Below are 20,001 nucleotides of genomic sequence, written 5' to 3'. Positions count from 1 at the left end.
GCATGCGTCTGTGTGTTGGCTTATGCTTTCCATTTCTTTTTGCTTCTTTTAGAGTTTATTTCCTGGGGCTTCCCAGGCAGCTCAGTGGTAAAGATTCTGCCTGCCGATGCGGAAGACACAGGTTTGGTCCCTGATCCCAGAAGATCCCACGTGCTTCAGGGCAACTCAGCCCAAGTGCCCCAACTACTGAGCCTGTGCTCTAGAGTCTAAGTCACAACTATTGAGCCCACGTGCCGCAACAAATGAAGCTCGAGCATCCGAGAGCCCATGCTCAGCAACAAGAGGAGCCACCACAATGAGAAGCCCGTGCAGCACGATGACGAGTAGCCCCTGCTCACCACAACTGAAGAAGGCCACAAATAAATAGATAAATAAATAATTTTTTTAAAGAGTCTATTTCCTTCCCTAAATAGTCTAGCAGAAGCTATGAATGACCCTTCTACTTTCAAGACAGACTTTGTAGTACTAGGTAGGCATGCCTGGGAAATGTGTATAAACTTGCAATAAGAAACTTCACTTAAATTTTTTTTTCAGAATCTTATCCATCATGACTGCCATCCGGCTACGAGAATTTATTGACCGCCGCCCAGCAATCCCACCCAGGTAATGGTCTTCCAAATGCAGACACCTCCAGAGCTGCAGCACGGAAGACGGACTCCTGGGAGGCTAGAATTATTCATCCTGCTGCTTGCTCCCTGATTTAGAGATAACTGCTGCCAGAGGTTCTACTGAAGTTTCTTTGGGTTTAGAAAAAGCTGTTTAAGAAAAAAAAATCCAACATTTATGGCAGCATCTATGCAAACTTGGCAACTCCAAATTTTAATATTTAGTTATTTTCCACAATGTTTAGTTATCAAAGATATGTCCTTTTGCTTCCAGAAATCACTGAAGGAGGAAGAGAAGGCTGCTTTGTTCTTAAAAAGATGTTCTTTCTCTAAAAAAGAGTCCTATTTTAGAGAAAGTATAGTCCCTATCCTTCCTTCCCTGAAATGCACATACGGAGGAAGCAGGGCGGAGAGAAAGGGGTGGGTTCCAGAATTATTTGATTTCTGCCTCCGCACATGCCCTTGGCTTTCCGTGTGTGTGTTTGAGATTTTTGCCCACCACTGTCGGGCCTGTTTAATTGTGGTCTCATCTCCTGGGGAAAATGGAGACAATCCTCCATTGGCTGCTGCCGCCCGGAGCTAAATGGAACCAAGTCAGAATCACTAGACCTGACTTAGGGTCCTTAGCAGCCCTTGGGGAGCTGGAGGGTTGGGGTGGAACACAGTGCAGAAGGCACCGGGCCGCTGATATCCTCAGGCTGGGCTGCATTCAGCTCTCTTGGGCTCATCCATCAGAGAGGCACAGTGTGCCTGCACTAGACTGGGGCCCCCACTCGCCACTTGAGTGCTCCCTGTGGGGCAGGTCTCTGTCTATTTTGTGTCTCTCCTGCCTTGCAACAGAGTGGACCAGTCCATCAGCAGGGTCCTCAATTCTGCCTCTAGGGTGTATCTCCATCTGACTGTTTTTCTTCATCTCCACAGCCACCACTTGGTCCAGACCACCACTGCCTCTCCCCTGTTCACCTACAACGATGGCCACTCTGGTCCTCCTCCAATCCATTCTCCAGAGAGAACCCCATAAAATATAAATGGGATCAGAGCCTTCCATTGCATAAAACCGTGCAATCTGGGACCTCTCTTGTGGTCCAGTGGTTGAGAACCCATCTTCCAACGCAGCAGACACAGATTTTATCCCTGGTCAGAGAACTAGGATCCCACGTGCTGCGGGGCAACTAAGTTTGAACTCCACAACTAGGGATCCTAAGTGCTGCAACAGAGACCTAGCACAGTCAAAAAACAAAACAAAACCAAACCCTGCAATTATTGCGTTTTGCATGAAGCCTCAACACTTGCCAGGGCCTGCAGAGCCCTACATAAACAGACCCTGCTGATCTCTCCAACCTCCTCTTAACCTCAGCCCCATGATCTTTCTTGTTGCTTCAGGAGGCCCGCACTCTTTGATGTCTCAGGGTTTTGGGACATGTTCCTTTCCCCTGCATCACTGCCTTCTGGACTCTCTGCTACTCTTCTTACTCGGTTCAACCAGCCCGATTTCACTCAGCATGTCTCCACTGTTATCAGCTGCTCAGTGAGCAGAAGGTGGTACCATCCAGGCTGGGGGAGGTCTCTTCCTTTCACCGACCTCATCACCTCTGTTAGTTCTCCTTCTCACACCGTTTTTGGTTTCCTGTATGACACCCATCATAACTTTCAGGTATTTTCTGTTTCTTTATTTCCTGTCTAGATCACCCACTGGATTAATAGTTAACACTTTTACAGCCCTTAATATGTGGCAGGCACTGTTCCAAGTATATATCAACTCATTTAATCTTCACAGTGACTGGGAGGAAATTGAGGCAAGGAGTGGTTAAGTGACTGTCCTGAGATTCCACCATAGTGAACTAGCAGAAGGAGGATTTGAACCCGCTAGTCTGGAGCCAACATCTGCGCTCTTGGTCACTGCCCTTGACATCCCCAGGTCAGCCCCCAGGGCGGGGCTTGTTTCACTGGCCACTCTGCCTAGCAGACTGCCACACTTGGTAGGAGCTCTGTGCACCTTTGTCGGAAAACTGAAAATGAATGAATCAGTGAGAAAAACTCATTCTGGCATGTGTTTGAGGTTTGGCCTCCTGGTGATTGACAGTATCCACAGAAGGTCTGCCCTCTGCTGCTCCTCTCTGTAAGCATTTACCCAATTAATTCATCCTTAAATGCCTAACCCTTGGGCTATAGTAGGGAAAACTGAATTACAAACCAGTAGGGGCACCTCATAAAGTTAAATATTAAGTGATTCACAAGGAGTAGTGACCACACAAAATTCTCGTAAAAGAATTACATTAGATACAAATTATCTTAGCCTTGTCACGCAGGGGCAGGGCTGAGCATTGTGTTGACTTGCGGGGCCTCGGATGCTCCTGGAAAGATCACTTAGGTTGGATTAAACTCATTGTGGTGTGCAAAAGACAAAGAATTTGTTTTGGGCTTAAATGAATTTTAAAAACATCAACTGAAATGATCTCTGAGACATCAAGGGGCAGCTGTGAAGATCAGATCATCCTGCCTTGAATGATAGATGGCAACAGCAATGGGATACTTCAGTCACGAAGGACGTTCACACGTCTTGTTGACTTTCATGTAGTCATTAACAGAGATAGCATCATCCCCACTTTATTTATTTTTATAATTTTTTAAAATTTCATTTATCTATTTATTATTGGCTGTGCTGGGGGTTTGTTGCTATGCAGGCTTTTCTCTAGCTGTGGCAAGTGGGGGCTACTTGCTCGTTGTGGTGCCCAGACTTCTCATCACCATGGCTTGTTATGTTGCAGAGCGTGGGCTCTAGGGCGCGGGGGCTCAGTAGTTGTGGTTCCTGGGCTCTAGAGCCTGTGGTTCCACAGGCTCACTAGTTGTAGCACGCTTAGCTGCTCCGCAGCATGTGGGATCTCTCCAGATCAGGGGCCACACCTGTGCTTCCTGCATTGGCAAGTGGATTCTTTACGACTGAGCCACCAGGGAAGCCCTCCCCACCCCATTTTATTGATGAGGAAACTGAGGCTCCCTCTTCCTTGAGGAGATTTGTGAAGCTAGTAGAGTCTGGGGAATGAAAGCATGAGGATGTGGGAATGGTGGCCTCCCATCTCTGTACTTATCGGCTCCTGTCCTTAGTAAGAGACTCATTCCCCCTGAGCCTTTGTTCCTGACTGGTGCAGCACTTACCCCCACTCTATATGATTAGGCCTGAGGAGGGTTTTCCTTGCCTGATCATGAACTCTCAGGTGGAAAGACAATGTTTCTCATCACTGCAGCCCTGGCATCTAGCACACTTCAGAGCCTGCAATAAGCACTGTTTTTATTCAACCAAAAGCCGCCTCCAGTTACACTGCTGGATCTACTTCTCTTCCTATTGCTTTGGTACAGGACATCCACTTCCTGTCTGCCCACAGTGAATCACAGAGTTCACACAAAAGTACGCTGAACTCTTCTGAAAAAGAAGTCATCGCACAAACACAGAGATGACTCTGGATGTGATCTGGAGTTCAGAGAACTGGGTTTGACTCATGCTTCTGGCATTTATCAGCTGGGTGTTATTTAGAAAGCCCACTTAACCTCTGTGAGCCTTGGTCTCCTTTTCTATAACAGGGTGTTAACAATGTTTACCTAGCAACAGGACTGTGAGAGTTAGATGAGATCATCTCTGCGAAGCTTTGTAACGATGAGGCCCAGCACAGACACAGGGCTGCACCATCACAGTGGCCCGGGCTGCCTCAGGTCCCAGAGGGATCCTCCCCTTTGGGTGTTGAGTTTTGCCTGCGGGGAAGCCCAGATCCTGCTCTGGTTACATTCACCCTCCCAGGGAACAGGTTTGCTCTTGTCTAGACTGAATGTGTAACCTCAAAGAGCCAAGCTGTCAGGGACTGGTAAATACTGTGCCCGGACTCCTACTCCCACCCAGGGAGGAGAAAAGGCCTTTCTACAGCTGACTCAAGAATCTTACAAGCCAAGTCAATAAAGTGGGTCTGAGCAGAGTCCAGGGCAGGGCTCCCAGACCAGGAGGCCAGCCCTGCTTTCCTACTCATTAATCGATTTTTTCCTCACCCCCAGCCCCTCCTCAGGAGAGGCCAGGTACTGTGCAGCCTCTGGGAGGACTGACTGCCAGGTCAGACCAGGCATTATCTTTTAGGACATAAAAATTCTCTTCCAAACCACTGACATGTTACCACATTCATCTAGAGCTTTCTCCTCTCTGAGGTGAAGACCACGTGGGGGAACTTGGAAAGTACCCAAAGAGTTGGAAGAAAAGCATACCACACCTTCATTCCTCAAACCTCTCCACGACCTCACCCAGCCCTGCCTCCAACACCCACCTGCTTACACATTTTCCTACTCTCTCCACTTCAAAAGCTACCCAGACAGGGACTTCCCTGGGGGTCTGGTGATTAAGACTCTCCGCTTCCACTGCAGGAGCTGCAGGTGGGATCCTTGGTCAGGGTATTAAGATCCCACATGCCACGTGTTGCAGCCAAAATAAAACAAATTAAAAAAATAAAAAAACTACCCAGGGAGACTCCCGAGGGACTTGGGGTGGGCACGTTACCTGGTGCTGGTGAGGGGCTTCTCCAGTCTTAGACGGCTTGTACAGACCGTTTCTAGGAGCAGGGCTTAGGCTGCTCACCCAGACTCATGCCAGGGAAGGAACCCAGAGTCAAAACACAGCCTAGTGCAAATGGTATAGCAACCGTGAGAAATCAGTGTTGTTCTGGAACTCCAGGTGGATGCTTCACAGAGCATCCAGTGAGATAATCTTCCCAAGGTGGGGCTTGGAAACTGGACAGGCACCTAAGAAATCTGTGTCTCCCACTCCCATGCCCTCAGGAATGTCATTTGTTCCCTATTATTGTGCCAGTTCCTCTTTCTTCTTGTGACCTAATCCCCTGCTGTTATTTACTGTTCAGGGCTCAGTCATATTATCCCAGCCACTGGGCAGGCCCAGACAGACTGTGGGTTTTCTGCAAATCAGAGCTCCCTGAGGTCCTGTTTGCATAGACAGGCAGACCCGCCCTGCTGACAGCACTTTGCCTTTTGCACCAGCCAGACAGCAAAGTCCGCACTGGCCTTCACACACTCCACTCTGATCACAACTCTGTCCGAGAGTTGGGTTCTATCATTCCCTCACCTGGAATCTCTTCCCTCTCCTACTGACTTGCTCAAACCCTAGACAGCCCTCCCTCTTTTGTGCCCCAATGACCCTTTATTCAGGTCATGATTTCAGCACATAAAGAGCGTGATGAGGACAAGGACTGCTTTTGATTCAGCTCTCTATCTGTAGAACCTAGTAATGTGCAGGGCACACTGTTGTCGTTATTCAGTCGCCTAGTCATGTCTGACTCTTTGCAACCCCATGGACTGCAGTATGCCAGGCCTCCCAGTCCCTCACCATCTCCCGAAGTTTGTCCAAGTTCATGTCCACTGCACGGTGATGCCATCCAGCCATCTCATCCTCTGCCGCCCACTTCTTCTGCCCTCAGTCTTTCCCAGCATCAGGGACTTTTCCAATGTGTCAGTTGTTTGCATCAGATGACCAAAATACTGGAACTTCAGCTTCAGCATCAGTCCTTCCAACGAACATTCAGGGTTGATTTCCCTTAAGACTGACTGGTTTGATCTCCTTGCTCTCCAAGGGACTCTCAAGAGCCTTCTCCAGCACCACAGTTTGAAGGCATCAATTCTTTGTTGCTCTGCCTTCTTTACCGTCCTGCTCTTACAAACATCCGTGACCACTGGGAAGACCATACCTTGACTATACGGACCTTTGTCGGCAGAGTTATGTCTCTGCTTTTCAACACACTGTGTAGGTTTGTCATAGCTTTCCTGCCAAGAAGCAATCGTCTTCTGATTTCATGGCTGCGGTCACCGTCTGCAGTGATTTTAGAGCCCAAGAATAAGGTATCTGTCAGTACTTCCACTTGTATTCACCATGAAGTAACGGGGCCAGATGCCATGATCTTAATTTTTTATTTATTTTTTTTAAATTTTTTTAAATTTTATTTTATTTTTAAACTTTACATAATTGTATTAGTTTTGCCAAATATCAAAATGAAGATCTTAGTTTTTTAATATTTAGTTTTAAGCCAGCTCTTTCACTCTCCTCCCTCACCGTCATCAAGAGGCTCTTTAGCTTCTCTTTGCTTTCTGCATTGGAGTGGTATCATCCACATATCTGAGGTTGTTGATGTTTCTCCCGCCTGTCTTGATTCCCGCTTGTAACTCATCCAGGGCAGCATTTTCCACGATGTGCTCAGCATATAGGTTAAACAAGCAGGGTGACAGCAGACAGCCCTGTCATACTCCTTTCTCAATATTGAACTAATCATTTGTTCCATACAGGGTTCTAACTGTTACTTCTTGACGTGTGTACAGGTTTCTCAGGAGACAGGGAAGATGGTCTGGTATTTCCATCACTTCCATCAAAGGTTTTGGCGTAGTTGATGAAACAGAGGTAGATGTTTTTCTGGATTTCCCTAGCTTTCTCTATGATTCAGCAAATGTTGATCTCTGGTTTCTCTTTCTTTTCTAAGCCCAGCTTGGACATCAGAAAGTTCTTGGTTCATATAATGCTAAAGCCTAGAATACAAGATTTTTAAGCATGACTGTACTAGCATGGGAGATGAGTGCAATTGTGTGATGGTTAGCACATTCTGTGCTACCACCCTTCTTGGGAATTGGGTTGAGGATTGACCTTGTCCAGTCCTGTGGCCACTGCTGGGTCTTCCAGATTTGCTGACATATTGAATGCAACACCTTGATGGCATGGTCCTTTAGAGTTTTGAATAGTTCTATTAGAATTCCATTGTATCCACTAGATTTATTAACACTAGTACTTCCTAACGGAGAAGGCAATGGCACCCCACTCCAGTACTCTTGCCTGGAAAATCCCATGGACGGAGGAGCCTGGTAGGCTGCAATCCATGAGGTTGCTAGAGTCGGACATGACTGAGTGACTTCACTTTCACTTTTCACTTTCATGCATTGGAGGAGGAAATGGCAACCCATTCCAGTATTCTTGCCTGGAGAATCCCAGGGACGGCAGAGCCTGGTGGGCTGCCATCCATGGGGTCGCACAGAGTCGGACACGACTGAAGCGACTTAGCAGCAGCAGCAGCAGTACTTCCTAAGGCCCACTTGACTTTGCTCTCCAGAAAGTCTGGCTATGGGTGGCTGACCACACCATTGTAGTAATCTGGTTCATTAAGATCTTTTTTGTAGAGTTCTTCCATGTGTTCTTTCCATCTCTTCTTGATCTCTTCAGCATCTACTAGGTCTCTACCATTTCTGGGCGAAATGTTCCCTTGATATCCAATTTTCCTGAAGAAATCTCTAGTCTTTCCCCTTTTGCTGTTTTCTTCTAGTTTTATGCACTGTTTGTTGAAGAAGGCCTTCTTATCTCTGTGCTATTCTTTGGAACTCTGCGTTTAGTTGGATATACCTTTTCCTTTCTCCCTTGCTTTTTGCTTCTCTTATTTCTTTGGCTATTTGTAAAGCCTCCTCAGATAACCACTTTGCCTTCTTGGTTTTCTTTTCCTTTGGGATGGTTTTGTTTGCTGTAGTATACATTATGCATAGTTAATAAATTCTGGTCAAACTGGAGGCATAGCTTAAGTTTCCATTCATCATTCAACACGTACTTGATGAGCTACTCCATGCAAAACTATGTACTACCTTCTACTGACTCTTCTTGAATTCTTACGGCACCTACTGAGTAAGAACCTATGGAAGGTCCCCAAAGACCCCAAATACCACAAACTCTACGGTCATCATCTCAAGAAGGCTCCCTTTCCTGCCTTCTGTCTCCTGGTGAGTGGCAGCCTGTTTCCCAGCATCTGAAGCCTTGTCTTGATGTCCTCCTCCTTTTTCATCCTCAACCCTCTCTCCTAGCAGTCATCTTAATCAGGCCTCTCCTCCCCAAGTGAACTTTCCACCACAGAGTTCAAAGCTTCCCTACGTCCCACATACATTACTATGATTACCTCCTGACCAATCTTTGTACCTCTAGTCAGATCGTCTTCAGATTTGTTTTCCACATTGCCACCAGCAGAATCTCTCTTCAACAAAAATTGCATTCATCATGGATTTTCTTTAAAATCCTACAAAGATTCCCTATTACCTATATCAATGGTTCTCAGTTTTTCAGATGACACACTCCCTTGGTTTATAATAAATATTTCGTAATGTCTCTGATACTCTCCTGAAATAAAATCTGTAAATAACATAATACAACTACATATAGTTTTAAGATGTCAGTATAATGCTGTAGGGCTTCTCTGGTGGCTCAATGGTGAAGAATCCACTTGCCAATGCAGGAGACACAGATTTGATCCCTGGGTTGGGAAGATCCTCTGGAGGAGAAAATGGGAACCCACTCCAGTACTCTTGCCTGGGAAATCCCATGGACAGAGGAGCCTGGTGAGCTACAGTGCATGGGGTCAAAAAAGAGTTGGATACAACTTAGCAACTAAACAACAGCAACATAATGCTAGAACTATCATCTAAAAGAAAAGTAATTTATTATAAAGAAGATGTATTTCAAAATGTGAGATCTGGGCACCATGAGCCCTCAACTTCTCCCGACACTGCTGTGTTTCAGCTGCGTACACCCGGCTCATCTCACGCCCCAGAAGATTTCCCCCCACTCTCCACCTTACTCACTTATGCTTGTGCTTCCCAACATCCTCACAGCCCAAGCCTCCCAGGCAAGGCTGGAACCCCTCCTCCAGGCTTACAAGTAACTTGTGCTTTGACCTTCACAGTGCTGCTTCATTTTTAGCCCCTATATATTTAATTATAAGAGTTTCTCTTTAAACACTGTGAAAGTTCATAAAAATATCAAAAGTAGAAAAAAATAGTATAGAGAATCTCCATTTATCCATTTCCATCTTTCAATAATTATCAACATTTGCCCCACTGGCCTTATATATTCTCTTATTTTTTTCTTGATATTTTGAAACTAATACCTGACAAGTCAAATATTTCTTTATGAATCCTGAAAATTGGATAACAAAAGATACTCCTATCAAAAGATTCCAAGGATTTTAGGACCTTTGTGCCAGGAACTGAGGATAGAGATTGAATATATTTTTTTACCATACCACAGCTGGTTTTCCTCTGTAAAGAGCTAATAATGTTAATTCCTTTTGTCTCACTCTCCTTCCTGTCCCCACTAGTATATTCATTGTTCACCAAGGAAAGGATCTCCGTGGTTATTACACTGGGCAGCTGGCAAGAGTCCATTATGATTATAGTGTGAAGAGATCTCCCAGGTAAGACACTTTCCTAAATCTTAATGTACTAAAGTTAGGCTAATAAATGAAAAACTGGGAATCACAATTTGCAATGATAATAACAATAATAATTATTATTTAATGCATGGAAAAATTTGGAAGGAAATACACCAAACTGTTGACACTGGTTTTTCATGAATAGTGAGATTATTGATATTTGTATTTCATTTTTTATCTTTTTCTTTATTTTCCAGATTTTTCTATGATGAACATATATTACTTTTATAATTAGCAATAAATATAAAATTATTTAAATCATCAAAGGAACGTAAGAAATACCATTAGTTTAACATTTTAACTCAATCAAATAACTTAATCTTCCTGACACTCATTTTCCTTCTCAATAAAGTCACAAATTTGGCCTAACCAGTTTCTGCCTTTCTGCAGTGATTTTAACAGAAAGGGGAAAAAAGCAGGCACTTCAATGCTATTTTCTAGTTTGGGGAGGCTGTTCAGTTCAGTTTCATTCAGTCGCTCATATGTGACTGACTTTGTGACCCCATGAACCACAGCACACAAGGCTTTCCTGTCCATCACCAACTCCCAGAGTTTACCCAAACTCGTGTCCATCGAGTCAGTGATCCATCTAACCATCTCATCCTCTGTCATCCCCTTCTCTTCCTGCCCTCAATCTTTCCCAGCATCAGGGTCTTTTCAAATGATTCAGCTCTTCACATCAGGTGGCCAAAGTATTGGAGTTTCAGCTTCAGCATCAGTCCTTCCAATGAACACCCAGGACTGATCTCCTTCAGGATGGACTGGTTGGATCTCCTTGCAGTCCAAGGGGCTCTCAAGAGTGTTCTCCAACACCACAGTTCCAAAGCATCAATTCTTCTGTGCTCAGCTTTCCTCACAGTCCAACTCTCACATCCATACATGACTACTGGAAAAACCATAGCCTTGACTAGACAGACCTTTGTTGACAAAGTAATGTCTCTGTTTTTTAATATGCTGTCTAGGTTGGTCATAACTTTCCTTGCAAGGAGTAAGTGTCTTTTAATTTCATGGCTGCAGTCACCATCTACAATGATTTTGGAGCCCCCCCCCAACTAAAGTCAGCCACTGTTTCCACTGTTTCCCCATCTATTTCCCATGAAATGATGGGACCAGATGCCATGATCTTTGTTTTCTGGATGTTGAGCTTTAAGCCAACTTTTTCACTCTCCTCTTTCACTTTCATCAAGAGGCTTTTTAGTTCCTCTTCACTTTCTGCCAGAAGGCTGGTGTCATCTGCGGATCTGAGGTTATTGATATTTCTCCTGGCAATCTTGATTCCATCTTTTGCTTCTTCCAGCCCAGCGTTTCTCATGATGTACTCTGCATATAAGTTAAATAAATGGTGACAATATACAACCTTGACGAACTCCTTTTCCTATTTGGAACCAGTCTGTTGTTCCATGTCCAGTTCTAACTGTTGCTTCCTGACCTGCATACAGATTTTTCAGGAGGCAGGTCAGGTGGTCTGGTATTCCCACCTCTTTCAGAATTTTCCACAGTTTATTGTGATCCACACAGTCAAAGGCTTTGGCATAGTCAGTAAAGCAGAAATAGATGTTTTTCTGGAGCTCTCTTGCTTTTTCAATGATCCAGTTAGAAACATCAATTTGAATAACTTATGAAGTATTTGATTTTAGGCAGTTTTCATCCATTCTGAATATCAATAGGCTTACCTGTTAAATAAAATAATTGATGTAAAATTCCAGAACATAGTAAGCACTCAAAATGCGATTGCTATTATTTTGAGTTCATCATCATAGTGTATTTTAGAAACTACTTTTCTTCTCTTAATTACCTTTGACATAGTCAACTCCTGATTATTCTTCAAGTAAAGAAAAGGGAGCCATAGCAATGACAGAATAGCACACAGACTAAACTTAATGGATGACCAAACTGAAAGTAGCTTTAGCTTTTTAAATTCTGATTCTATCTGATAAATAAGATGTAGCCAGAGAAATGACATGACTTGCCTGACATGTAGCTGGTTGGTCTAAAAGCTGAGTTGTGAATTGATCCACACTTTCTGATTCCCAGTTCAAGGTTCTTTGTTCTAATTCAAATACATTCTTATATCAAAATCTTGGTAGGAGCATGATCTCTGCCAGAGGATAAACAAGGAAGGAAACAACTGAAACCCTCTTCCAGAAGCCAGCTCCACAGGGCACTCTCCACACATGTTCTGTGGACTCTGACCGTTCCCTCAGCTGCATTATCTGCCCCTCCTGCTACCACAGAACGCTCAGGCAAAGGGAACCTTGACTCTGACAAGACTTGAGCCTGCTTAAGATTAGTCTTAAGGGGAAACACTTAGTCAATGTTTTGTCAACCAATGACTTTATTAAACTTCTGGTTAAGAATAAGGAAAAGACAAGCGAAACCAAAACAGACAAACAAGACAGGAAATCATGCAATTATTAGGACCAGGCCTAACTTCTTTATACTCATAATTTAAACAGACAGATGCCTATGGCTTACCTTCCCCAGATATATTCTCCCACCAATGTGATATTTTCAGAATTAGAGTCCCCCTTTTGAGTAAAAGTCTTGTCTCCAGAACACCATCAGTATTCTTGAAAATGGAGATGATTCTGGTTCCATAGAAACATCCAGGACAAAGTCAGAATAGGCTGCCAGTCTAGGAGGGGTGGGTGTGGGAGCACTCACCAGGATCCGGTTCAGGAGCCATCCATGGCTGTCAATGGCATAGAAGTGACCAGATGACAGTAACAGGCAGAACACAAACTCACAAGAGACTGATCCATTCATCAGAAGGCAAATGTTTTGCTTCACAGCAGGAGACAAGCTTTCATAGGAAAAGAAGTGCTCCCACCCACCATGTAAGGGACACATTTTCTAGGACCAAGAACCTTTTAAGCACAAAACAAAAGCAAGTAGAGGTGGGAAGGAATTCTTGGTGCTTCTCCACACCTGTCTTCAACAGAACATCTCCCGCCCATTCAGCATTGCTCCACTGTCCAGTACCACACACAGAGTCAGAGTCTTGCTCTTTCTTTTCCTGAACTTCAGGCAGAGGCATCCCATTTCTGCTAACAGACTCTCCTCTTTAAAGAAGGCACATCACAATCAAGTTTTACCCAAGTATATAAACATAATTCATTATGATTAAATAGTGTCAGTCACCTGTTTCAGTGTGATTAATCATGGTTATACAATCAAGTAAGATGACATCCTACTCAAAATGATTGGATTAGGATGTTCTTAAATCTCACCCAAGATTTAATCTTTTTCACATCTCTAGTAGCTCACCTTCTCTACTTTACAGTACAAAAATACACGTGTTCATTAGAACATTTGAAAATACTGATAATCAAAAATTTTTTTAATTATCCATAATGCCATTACCCAGAGATAGATTAACATGTAAAATCCTCCAGATCTACACAAAATAGAATGAGATGGTATTTTGAAACCCTTTTTTGCCCAGTTTTATTGAGATATAGTTTATATATAACATTTTATTAGTTTAAGGTATGCAGCATAGTGATTTTGTATATGTTGTTGTTGCTGTTAAGTTGTTAAGTTGTGTCCAAACTTTTGGGACCCCATGGACTGCAGCCCACCAGGATCCTCTGTCCATGGGATTCTCCAGGCCAGAATACTGGAGTGGGTGGCCACTTGCTTCTTCAGGGGATCTTTCCAACCCAAGAATTGAACCCTCATCTCCTGCATTCACAGGCTGATTCTTTACAGCTGAGCCACCAGGGAAGCCTGTACATATTGCAAAATGATTACTATGTTTATAAATATCCATCATCTCATATAGTTACAATTTTTTTCTTGTGGTAAGAACTTTTGAGGTCTATCTCTCTTAGCAACTTTCAAATATACAATATAGCATTGTTAACTATAGTCACCATGCAGTACATGACATTCCCAGAACTTATTTATTTTATATCTGGAAGTTTGTATCTTTTGACCATTTTCATCCATTTCCTCCAGGCCCCAAACCTCACCTCTGGCAATCACTATGCTATTTTCTGTTTTTATGAGTTCAGTTTTTTTAGATTCCACATAATAGTGAGATCACGGTATTTGTCTTTCTTTGCCTCTTAGCATAATGTCCTCGAGGCTCATCTGTATCGTCACAAATGGTAGGCTATTCATCTTTTTTAGGCTGAATAGTATTTCATAGTATATACATTTCACACATTTTTTTCCATTTATTCATCAATGGACATTTAGATTATTTCAATGTCTTGGCCATTGTAAATAATGCTGTAGTGAAGATGGGAGAGCAGTTATCTTTTTTGAGATGGTGATTTTGTTTCCTTTGGATAAACACACAGAAGTGGAATTGCTGGATCATATGGTAGTTCTATTTTTAGTTTTTTTTTTTTGAGGAATCTCCATACAGCTTTCCATAGTTGATGTAACCAATTTACATTCCCATCAACAGTGCATGATGACTTTTTTTTCTCCACATCCTTGCTACTACCTGTCATTTTTAGTTTTTTTGATGATAGCCTTTATGACAGGTATGAGGTGATATCTTATTGTGGTTTTGACTTGCATTTGACTGTGTGGATCATAATAAACTGTGGAAAATTCTGAAAGAGATGGGTATACCAGAGCACCCAACCTGCCTCCTGAAAAATCTGTATGCAGGTCAGAAAGCAACAGTTCGAACTGGACATGGAACAACAGACTGGTTCCAAATAGGAAAAGGAGTACATCAAGGCTGTATATTGTCATCCTGATTATTTAACTTATATGCAGAGTACATCATGAGAAACGCTGGGCCGGAAGAAGCACAAGCTGGAATCAAGATTGTCGGGAGAAATATCAATAACCTCAGATATGCAGATGACACCACCCTTCTGGCAGAAAGTGAAGAGGAACTAAAAAGCCTCTTGATGGAAGTAAAAGTGGAGAGTGAAAAAGTTGGCTTAAAACTCAACATTCAGAAAACGAATATCATGGCATCTGGTCCCATCACTTAATGAGAAATAGATGGGAAAACAATGGAAACAGTGTCAGACTTTATTTTTGGGGGCTCCAAAATCACTACAGATGGTGACTGCAGCCATGAAATTAAAAGACGCTTACTCCTTGAAAGAAAAGTTATGACCAACCTAGATAGCATATTGAAAAGCAGAGACATTACTTTGCCAACAAAGGTTGTCTAGTCAAGGCTATGGTTTTTCCAGTGGTCATGTATGGATGTGAGAGTTGGACTGTGAAGAAAGCTGAGCACAGAAGAATTGATGCTTTTGAACTGTGGTGTTGGAGAAGACTCTTGAGAGTCCCTTGGACTGCAAGGAGATCCAACCAGTCCATTCTGAAGGAGATCAGCCCTGGGATTTCTTTGGAAGGAATGATGTTGAAGCTGAAACTCCAGTACTGTGGCCACCTCATGAAAAGAGTTGACTCATTGGAAAAGACTCTGATGCTGGGAGGGATTGGGGGCAGGAGGAGAAGGGGACGACAGAAGATAAGATGGCTGGATGGCATCACTGACTTGATGGATGTGAGTCTGAGTGAACTCCGGGAGTTGGTGATGGACAGGGAGGCCTAGTGTGCTGCGATTCATGGGGTCGCAAAGAGTCAGACATGACTGAGGGACTGAATTGAACTGAACTGAATGATTAGAGATATTATTTTGCCAACAAAGGTCCATCTAGTCAAGGCTACGGTTTTTCCAGCAGTCATGTATGGATGTGAGAGTTGGACTGTGAAGAAGGCTGAGCACCGAAGAATTGATGCTTTTGAACTGTGGTGTTGGAGAAGACTCTTGAGAGTCCCTTGGACTACAAGGAGATCCAACCAGTCCAACCTAAAGGAGATCAGTCCTGGGTGTTCATTGGAAGAACTGATGCTGAAGCTGAAACTCCAATACTTTGGCCACCTCATGCGAAGAGTTGACTCATTGGAAAAGACCCTGATGCTGGGAAGGATTGGGGGCAGGAGGAGAAGGGGACGACAGAGGATGAGATGGCTGGATGGCGTCACCGACTGGATGCACATGAGTTTGAGTGAACTCTGGGAGTTGGTGATGGACAGGGAGGCCTGGCATGCTGTGATACATGGGGTCGCAAAGAGTCGGACATGACTGAGCGAATGCACTGAATTGAACTGAATGATTAGTGATGTTGAGCGCTATGATTAAAGCCTTCAACAAACTGGGCATAAAGGGAACATACTTCAACATAATAAATTCCACATATGACAAGCCCACAGCTCACATTATACTCATCTGGAGGTACAGGAAGGTTATAACCAGTTTCAGGCTAATCAAACACCAATATGCACCATAGTGGTTAGTCTGGTCAAAATAAAGCAGTAGCACCTTGAGGGAACTAAATATGCAAACAAAAATTACACTTCAAAAGGGTACTGGGAAATAACCATGCCAGAACAGATCCAGAGGAAGTTTTGATGCCGGTCACCTTCTGTGACCTGTGATTAGAAAGAAGGAGGGATGCTAAAGGGAAGAACAAGAGTCTGGAATCCTTGAACCGTCTACTGACAAGTTTGCTAGGGCTAACCTTGGAGTTACAGAGTCTTGTCAATACTATCTTGGTAGCCTCCGGGCCACTTTTAGGGAATGGATTTCAGCTGATGAGAAAATGAAATGCTTTTCTTCTACCAGGTGGGCATTTAGCAAGCTGTTTCTATTTTCATTTAGACCTCTCATAGACTTGGACATTCCGTTTAAGAAGAAAAGTCAGTATCAGCCTCAATTAGACCAACAAACTCTCATTCAGTACATCTGTTTTCGAAGACGTTCAAAGCCTGCCGAACCATGGTATAAAGAAACCTCTTACCAAAGAGACTATTCTTTGCCATTTTACAAGACGGGTAAGTTAGATCAAGGGTTCTTACTGTCTGAGAGCAACTCTGCCTGGGCCAAATTTTAGCATCTTCTGTGGGCTTGCTGTCTCAGGGAGCACGTCTGGGACCTGTCACATTGGCAGGGAGGGGTATTCACTTGTGTTTGGTGCAGGAAGAAGAGTTTAGAGAGCTGCCCCTGGGCTACATCCTTCTTTCCTAGCTCCTCGTACAGGAGACTTTCAGGCTGAAAATTCATCAATGTCCTTGGTAGATAGCAAGCTCGAGTCTGACCACTCCTTGGAGCCCCTTGTCACTTGACAAATTTGTTATTGTGCCATACTGTTGAGAGGATCTTCCTCCCCTCACTCTATTTTAAATGGATTTACGACAATTATTTAATATTTGCAGGTATGTTTCAAAAATTCTAAGTTCCCTCTGTAGTATTTCTCCATGCTGCAGCCCGTGTGTGAGTGCTGAGGGGCCAAGGACCCCCACAGATATGACCCTTGGGAGTACATGTGGTTATGACCTTAAACTTGACTGCATTCCTGTAATCACTGACACTTTGGATTTTAGTCACAGTATCGATTGCTCTATTGACAGACTTTCTGAATGAGTAAACCCCAATACTTCTGGGTCTCTTACACGGTGGCAAGCATATATTTGGTCCGAAGGCAATGGCACCCCACTCCAGTACTCTTGCCTGGAAAATCCCGTGGATGGAAGAGCCTGGTGGGCTGCAGCCCATGGGGTCGCTAAGAGTCGGACACGACTGAGTGACTTCACTTTCATGCATTGGAGAAGGAAATGGCACCCCACTCCAGTGTTCTTGCCTGGAGAATCCCAGGGACGGGGGAGCCTGGTGGACTGCCGTCTATGGGGTCACACAGAGTCAGACACGACTGAAGCGACTTAGCAGCAGCAGCAGCAACAGCTCTCTGCAGTAAATGCTATTATTTCCCCACTTTACAGTGACCAAGTTGCAGAGACAGCCCCAAGTCACAGGAAACAGGAGAAGCAAAACCCAGACCCAGGCAATTTCAGACACAGAATTCAGCCCTAGCCCAAGGTCTGTGCTGGACCTTTAAGCTATTTTACCTCTGTCACAGCTGAGCATCACTTGTACTACTATCTGTTCAACAGTTTTCTTTAAAACGAGCCACTTTTTTTTTTAATCTTAAAATTAAAAATAACAAAACTAGTAAAAGTATGGTGAGAGGAATGGGATGTGGAATGGGAAGAATCTACCCCTCTTTTTTTCTCCCCTGAACAAAGAGCTGCAGCCTGGAGGGAATGACAGAGCAGGGCTGAGACTCAGTCCCAAGGGGACAGGAAAAAATAGCAATTGGGAAGAGCGGGAACCCAGCAGAACCAGGCAGATCTTGGGGAGTGGAGCCAGGCATAGGGGTGGTGATGGATGAAGCTGGGATTGGGGCCAAAGAGTAACAGGGCGAGTTGGCATAAGAAGCTGCAAGCAGGCTAATCTGGGTTCCGGGAGGTGAGAGAAGTTTGGAGCCTGAGAAGAGAGGAGCTGAGGGGATAGGGAGGAGGGTGAGGGCTGAGATATAGGTCATTGGAGGAGGAGGTATGGAGTGGAAGGAATCAGGGGACCTTGGAGGGGTTATATTAAAGAAAGTCAGCTTCGGGTGGAGGACACTACCTGGGGCTGAGGTGGGGTTGGAAAAGAGAAGGGGTGGTTGGGAAGCATCGGTGGGGCTCCCATCCCTGTAGAAGCAGTTTTTGGAGGCTGACTGATTGTGAAATCTCTTTCCTTTGTATGAGGGAATCTAGGTGACCTCTAGTTTCCAAAGGGATGGTAAACACTTTTAAAAGACAATTCCTAATTCTTTCCAAACCTATCGAATCAGGTGAATGCTTAGCAAAGAAAACACCCAGGCTAAGTGCCATGGGAGGAGGTAAAAGGAAGTCCATACTATGATCTCAGCCTCAGGAAGCTCACAGTCTAACTGGGAAGATGAGGCAATGATGAACCTATCAGAGGTTGCTGCTGCTACTGTTGAGTCGCTAAGTCATATCTGACTCTTTGCAACCCCATGGACTGTAGCCCACCGGCCTCTCTGTCCATGGGATTTTCCCAGCAAAAAGACTGGTGTGGATTGCTATTTCCTTCTGCAGGGGATCTTCCTGACCCAGGGATCAAACCTGAGTCTCCTGCGTTGGCAGGCAGATTCTTTACTGCTGAGCTCCCTAGGAAAAAGTGCCAAGTAGAGGAGCAGCAGCTGAAAGATGAGAACACTGGGGCCTGGAGCAGAATGCGCCCGTGGGGACCTAAGCTTGATCTTGATGGATAAGACTTGCAGGTAGCAAAAGAAACAGGGGGACATACCAGAGGCAGTGGATGAGAAGAAGGGGGAGGTTTGTGGTGGGGGGTGGGATAGGGGAGCAGGGAGGAACCCCAAGAGGACCAGGCCTGATTGAGCAAGGTAGAACAGAAGCGGGAAGCCAAATGCAGATTGGCAGAGTGGGCAAGAGTGCCTGGAACTGAAGAGGAGCTACAGGAGCCTGCAAAGTTGAATCTGCATAATCAGAGCCATTATAGGATCAGAGTCAAGAGGGCAACCCAGTCAGCTTCAGAGGACGTTAGCTTAGCATCCTCTGTCTGATGATTAGCTTAGCATCAGTCTGTCGGACTGCTTAACTCAGGCAGGAGAAGACACAGCCAGCAGGTGAGAAGAGCAGCTGGGAGGCGGTGGCAGAACCATGGATGGAGCAGTGTGAGGCAGTGAGCAGAATTCAGGCCTTAGAGTGCTACAGGCCTGGCACATTCTAGCTGTGTGGTGTCAGGCAGGACACTCGACTTTTCTGAACCTTTCTGTCTATAAAATAGAGATCAGAGTCCGCATTTTAGGATAATTGCTAAAATTTAAAATATTTGTCACGTGCCCAAAGTGCGCTAAGTGACTTACTCATATGCGTGTCACGCTTACCGTTGCAATGAGTCGTATTGTCCCCACAAAGTAGGTATTTTTACCAACTCCGTTTAGCAGAAGAGGAAACAGAGGCTCAGAGACTTAAAAACCTGTTCAAGCAAGCAACTGCTAAGTCATCAGTCTGGGTCATATGCAGAGGTGTCACACGCCCAAAACTGGCTCTTAAATTGAACTGAGCAAGTTTCATGAGAAATGGGAAGAAGACTCATATGGCAGAGCCTCAGGAGAGAGAAAAGACAGTACCAAATAAAGAATTCACAGGAGAGCAATTAAAGCTAATTGCACAGTGTCCCACTTGTACTGCAAGATTGTTAAAGCCTCTGATAGAAATATGGAAAATATGGTACTTGAAAGTGTGGCCTAGGATCATTCCCTGCTTAA

General features: G+C 44.3%; 1 protein-coding gene across 2 annotated transcripts in view; it reads left to right on the top strand.

Moving 5' to 3' along the window:
• The window catches only part of C16H1orf100 (chromosome 16 C1orf100 homolog), a 36,117-nt gene that overhangs the window by 8,665 nt on the left and 7,451 nt on the right, over positions 1 to 20,001 (top strand). For both annotated transcript variants that reach the window (XM_059875561.1, NM_001077054.1), the window contains 3 exon segments: positions 535 to 603; positions 9,764 to 9,859; positions 16,524 to 16,696. In XM_059875561.1, coding sequence (XP_059731544.1) covers positions 548 to 603; positions 9,764 to 9,859; positions 16,524 to 16,696 — 325 coding nt within the window. In that variant the 5' untranslated portion in view covers positions 535 to 547.

The sequence above is a fragment of the Bos taurus genome, chromosome 16 (assembly GCF_002263795.3).
Source record: "Bos taurus isolate L1 Dominette 01449 registration number 42190680 breed Hereford chromosome 16, ARS-UCD2.0, whole genome shotgun sequence".
NCBI lineage: Eukaryota > Metazoa > Chordata > Mammalia > Artiodactyla > Bovidae > Bos > Bos taurus.
This window is presented reverse-complemented; position numbering and strand designations above follow the sequence as displayed.